At 62.9% G+C, this 5283-nt stretch overlaps 1 protein-coding gene across 1 annotated transcript in view; it reads left to right on the forward strand.

Moving 5' to 3' along the window:
• The first annotated feature begins 4681 nt into the window (after positions 1-4681).
• LOC106898696 (ruvB-like 2) overlaps positions 4682-5283 on the forward strand; it is a 5516-nt gene continuing 4914 nt past the window's right edge. Inside the window, exon 1 of the mRNA XM_014960105.1 lies at positions 4682-4802. Coding sequence (XP_014815591.1) covers positions 4682-4802 — 121 coding nt within the window. The remainder of the gene's footprint in view (positions 4803-5283) is intronic.

Raw genomic sequence — 5283 nt, forward strand, 5'->3', positions numbered from 1 at the left:
ATGCACCGGGGCACCGGGTATCCCAGCATGCTCTAGCCTAGGCCTCAACCCGCCAGACCAGGCCTCACTAGGCCTCACGCCATCCCAGCCTGCAATGGGGCACTGGGTATCCCAGCATGCCCTGGGGGAGGCCTCATCCTGGCAGACCAGGCCTTGAGGTATCCCAGCATGCACTGGGGCTTCCAGTTTCCCACAATGCTTTGGAGCAACCCGCCACACCAGGCCTCACTAGGCCTCACGCCATCCCAGCCTGCAATGGGGCACTGGGTATCCCAGCATGCCCTGGGGGAGGCCTCATCCTGGCAGACCAGGCCTTGAGGTATCCCAGCATGCACTGGGGCTTCCAGTTTCCCACAATGCTTTGGAGCAACCCGCCACACCAGGCCTCACTAGGCCTCACGCCATCCCAGCCTGCAATGGGGCACTGGGTATCCCAGCATGCCCTGGGGGAGGCCTCATCCTGGCAGACCAGGCCTTGAGGTATCCCAGCATGCACTGGGGCTTCCAGTTTCCCACAATGCTTTGGAGCAACCCGCCACACCAGGCCTCACTAGGCCTCACGCCATCCCAGCCTGCAATGGGGCACTGGGTATCCCAGCATGCCCTGGGGGAGGCCTCATCCTGGCAGACCAGGCCTTGAGGTATCCCAGCATGCACTGGGGCTTCCAGTTTCCCACAATGCTTTGGAGCAACCCGCCACACCAGGCCTCACTAGGCCTCACGCCATCCCAGCCTGCAATGGGGCACTGGGTATCCCAGCATGCCCTGGGGGAGGCCTCATCCTGGCAGACCAGGCCTTGAGGTATCCCAGCATGCACTGGGGCTTCCAGTTTCCCACAATGCTTTGGAGCAACCCGCCACACCAGGCCTCACTAGGCCTCACGCCATCCCAGCCTGCAATGGGGCACTGGGTATCCCAGCATGCCCTGGGGGAGGCCTCATCCTGGCAGACCAGGCCTTGAGGTATCCCAGCATGCACTGGGGCTTCCAGTTTCCCACAATGCTTTGGAGCAACCCGCCACACCAGGCCTCACTAGGCCTCACGCCATCCCAGCCTGCAATGGGGCACTGGGTATCCCAGCATGCCCTGGGGGAGGCCTCATCCTGGCAGACCAGGCCTTGAGGTATCCCAGCATGCACTGGGGCTTCCAGTTTCCCACAATGCTTTGGAGCAACCCGCCACACCAGGCCTCACTAGGCCTCACGCCATCCCAGCCTGCAATGGGGCACTGGGTATCCCAGCATGCCCTGGGGGAGGCCTCATCCTGGCAGACCAGGCCTTGAGGTATCCCAGCATGCACTGGGGCTTCCAGTTTCCCACAATGCTTTGGAGCAACCCGCCACACCAGGCCTCACTAGGCCTCACGCCATCCCAGCCTGCAATGGGGCACTGGGTATCCCAGCATGCCCTGGGGGAGGCCTCATCCTGGCAGACCAGGCCTTGAGGTATCCCAGCATGCACTGGGGCTTCCAGTTTCCCACAATGCTTTGGAGCAACCCGCCACACCAGGCCTCACTAGGCCTCACGCCATCCCAGCCTGCAATGGGGCACTGGGTATCCCAGCATGCCCTGGGGGAGGCCTCATCCTGGCAGACCAGGCCTTGAGGTATCCCAGCATGCACTGGGGCTTCCAGTTTCCCACAATGCTTTGGAGCAACCCGCCACACCAGGCCTCACTAGGCCTCACGCCATCCCAGCCTGCAATGGGGCACTGGGTATCCCAGCATGCCCTGGGGGAGGCCTCATCCTGGCAGACCAGGCCTTGAGGTATCCCAGCATGCACTGGGGCTTCCAGTTTCCCACAATGCTTTGGAGCAACCCGCCACACCAGGCCTCACTAGGCCTCACGCCATCCCAGCCTGCAATGGGGCACTGGGTATCCCAGCATGCCCTGGGGGAGGCCTCATCCTGGCAGACCAGGCCTTGAGGTATCCCAGCATGCACTGGGGCTTCCAGTTTCCCACAATGCTTTGGAGCAACCCGCCACACCAGGCCTCACTAGGCCTCACGCCATCCCAGCCTGCAATGGGGCACTGGGTATCCCAGCATGCCCTGGGGGAGGCCTCATCCTGGCAGACCAGGCCTTGAGGTATCCCAGCATGCACTGGGGCTTCCAGTTTCCCACAATGCTTTGGAGCAACCCGCCACACCAGGCCTCACTAGGCCTCACGCCATCCCAGCCTGCAATGGGGCACTGGGTATCCCAGCATGCCCTGGGGGAGGCCTCATCCTGGCAGACCAGGCCTTGAGGTATCCCAGCATGCACTGGGGCTTCCAGTTTCCCACAATGCTTTGGAGCAACCCGCCACACCAGGCCTCACTAGGCCTCACGCCATCCCAGCCTGCAATGGGGCACTGGGTATCCCAGCATGCCCTGGGGGAGGCCTCATCCTGGCAGACCAGGCCTTGAGGTATCCCAGCATGCACTGGGGCTTCCAGTTTCCCACAATGCTTTGGAGCAACCCGCCACACCAGGCCTCACTAGGCCTCACGCCATCCCAGCCTGCAATGGGGCACTGGGTATCCCAGCATGCCCTGGGGGAGGCCTCATCCTGGCAGACCAGGCCTTGAGGTATCCCAGCATGCACTGGGGCTTCCAGTTTCCCACAATGCTTTGGAGCAACCCGCCACACCAGGCCTCACTAGGCCTCACGCCATCCCAGCCTGCAATGGGGCACTGGGTATCCCAGCATGCCCTGGGGGAGGCCTCATCCTGGCAGACCAGGCCTTGAGGTATCCCAGCATGCACTGGGGCTTCCAGTTTCCCACAATGCTTTGGAGCAACCCGCCACACCAGGCCTCACTAGGCCTCACGCCATCCCAGCCTGCAATGGGGCACTGGGTATCCCAGCATGCCCTGGGGGAGGCCTCATCCTGGCAGACCAGGCCTTGAGGTATCCCAGCATGCACTGGGGCTTCCAGTTTCCCACAATGCTTTGGAGCAACCCGCCACACCAGGCCTCACTAGGCCTCACGCCATCCCAGCCTGCAATGGGGCACTGGGTATCCCAGCATGCCCTGGGGGAGGCCTCATCCTGGCAGACCAGGCCTTGAGGTATCCCAGCATGCACTGGGGCTTCCAGTTTCCCACAATGCTTTGGAGCAACCCGCCACACCAGGCCTCACTAGGCCTCACGCCATCCCAGCCTGCAATGGGGCACTGGGTATCCCAGCATGCCCTGGGGGAGGCCTCATCCTGGCAGACCAGGCCTTGAGGTATCCCAGCATGCACTGGGGCTTCCAGTTTCCCACAATGCTTTGGAGCAACCCGCCACACCAGGCCTCACTAGGCCTCACGCCATCCCAGCCTGCAATGGGGCACTGGGTATCCCAGCATGCCCTGGGGGAGGCCTCATCCTGGCAGACCAGGCCTTGAGGTATCCCAGCATGCACTGGGGCTTCCAGTTTCCCACAATGCTTTGGAGCAACCCGCCACACCAGGCCTCACTAGGCCTCACGCCATCCCAGCCTGCAATGGGGCACTGGGTATCCCAGCATGCCCTGGGGGAGGCCTCATCCTGGCAGACCAGGCCTTGAGGTATCCCAGCATGCACTGGGGCTTCCAGTTTCCCACAATGCTTTGGAGCAACCCGCCACACCAGGCCTCACTAGGCCTCACGCCATCCCAGCCTGCAATGGGGCACTGGGTATCCCAGCATGCCCTGGGGGAGGCCTCATCCTGGCAGACCAGGCCTTGAGGTATCCCAGCATGCACTGGGGCTTCCAGTTTCCCACAATGCTTTGGAGCAACCCGCCACACCAGGCCTCACTAGGCCTCACGCCATCCCAGCCTGCAATGGGGCACTGGGTATCCCAGCATGCCCTGGGGGAGGCCTCATCCTGGCAGACCAGGCCTTGAGGTATCCCAGCATGCACTGGGGCTTCCAGTTTCCCACAATGCTTTGGAGCAACCCGCCACACCAGGCCTCACTAGGCCTCACGCCATCCCAGCCTGCAATGGGGCACTGGGTATCCCAGCATGCCCTGGGGGAGGCCTCATCCTGGCAGACCAGGCCTTGAGGTATCCCAGCATGCACTGGGGCTTCCAGTTTCCCACAATGCTTTGGAGCAACCCGCCACACCAGGCCTCACTAGGCCTCACGCCATCCCAGCCTGCAATGGGGCACTGGGTATCCCAGCATGCCCTGGGGGAGGCCTCATCCTGGCAGACCAGGCCTTGAGGTATCCCAGCATGCACTGGGGCTTCCAGTTTCCCACAATGCTTTGGAGCAACCCGCCACACCAGGCCTCACTAGGCCTCACGCCATCCCAGCCTGCAATGGGGCACTGGGTATCCCAGCATGCCCTGGGGGAGGCCTCATCCTGGCAGACCAGGCCTTGAGGTATCCCAGCATGCACTGGGGCTTCCAGTTTCCCACAATGCTTTGGAGCAACCCGCCACACCAGGCCTCACTAGGCCTCACGCCATCCCAGCCTGCAATGGGGCACTGGGTATCCCAGCATGCCCTGGGGGAGGCCTCATCCTGGCAGACCAGGCCTTGAGGTATCCCAGCATGCACTGGGGCTTCCAGTTTCCCACAATGCTTTGGAGCAACCCGCCACACCAGGCCTCACTAGGCCTCACACCATCCCAGCATGCAATGGGGCAATGAGTATCCCTGCATGCCATGGGATAGGCTTCAAGTCACCAGACCAGGCCTCACGCCATCCCAGCCTGCAATGGGGCACCGGGTATCCCAGCATGCTCTGGGGCAGGCCTCAACCCGCCAGACCAGGCCTCAACACGGCGGACCAGGCCTCAGTAGACCTCACGCCATCCCAGCATGCACCGGGGCACCGGGTATCCCAGCATGCTCTAGCCTAGGCCTCAACCCGCCAGACCAGGCCTCACTAGGCCTCACGCCATCCCAGCCTGCAATGGGGCACTGGGTATCCCAGCATGCCCTGGGGAAGGCCTCAATCCGGTAGACCAGGCTTCAGTAGGCCTTACGCCATTCCAGGATACAATGGGGCACTGGCTATCCCAGCATCCCCTGGGGCAGGCCTCAAGCCAGCAAACCACACCTGACCAGGCCTCGCGCCATCCCAGCATGCAATGGGGCACTGGGTATCCCAGCATGCATTGGGGCAGGCCTCAAACCGCCAGACCAGGCCTCGCGCCTTCCCATCATCCCCTGGGGGGTGGTCCAGTGACCTCCCAGCATGCACCAGGCCACCCTCTATCCCACAATGCACCGGGGGAGGGGAGAGGACCTCCATCAATCCCAGAAGCCTTTGAGGGTCTGCCCCTGCCCTGAGGCATGATGGGAGATCTGCCCCCC

This window comes from Calidris pugnax, unplaced genomic scaffold (genome assembly GCF_001431845.1).
Source record: "Calidris pugnax isolate Ruff unplaced genomic scaffold, ASM143184v1 scaffold550, whole genome shotgun sequence".
NCBI lineage: Eukaryota > Metazoa > Chordata > Aves > Charadriiformes > Scolopacidae > Calidris > Calidris pugnax.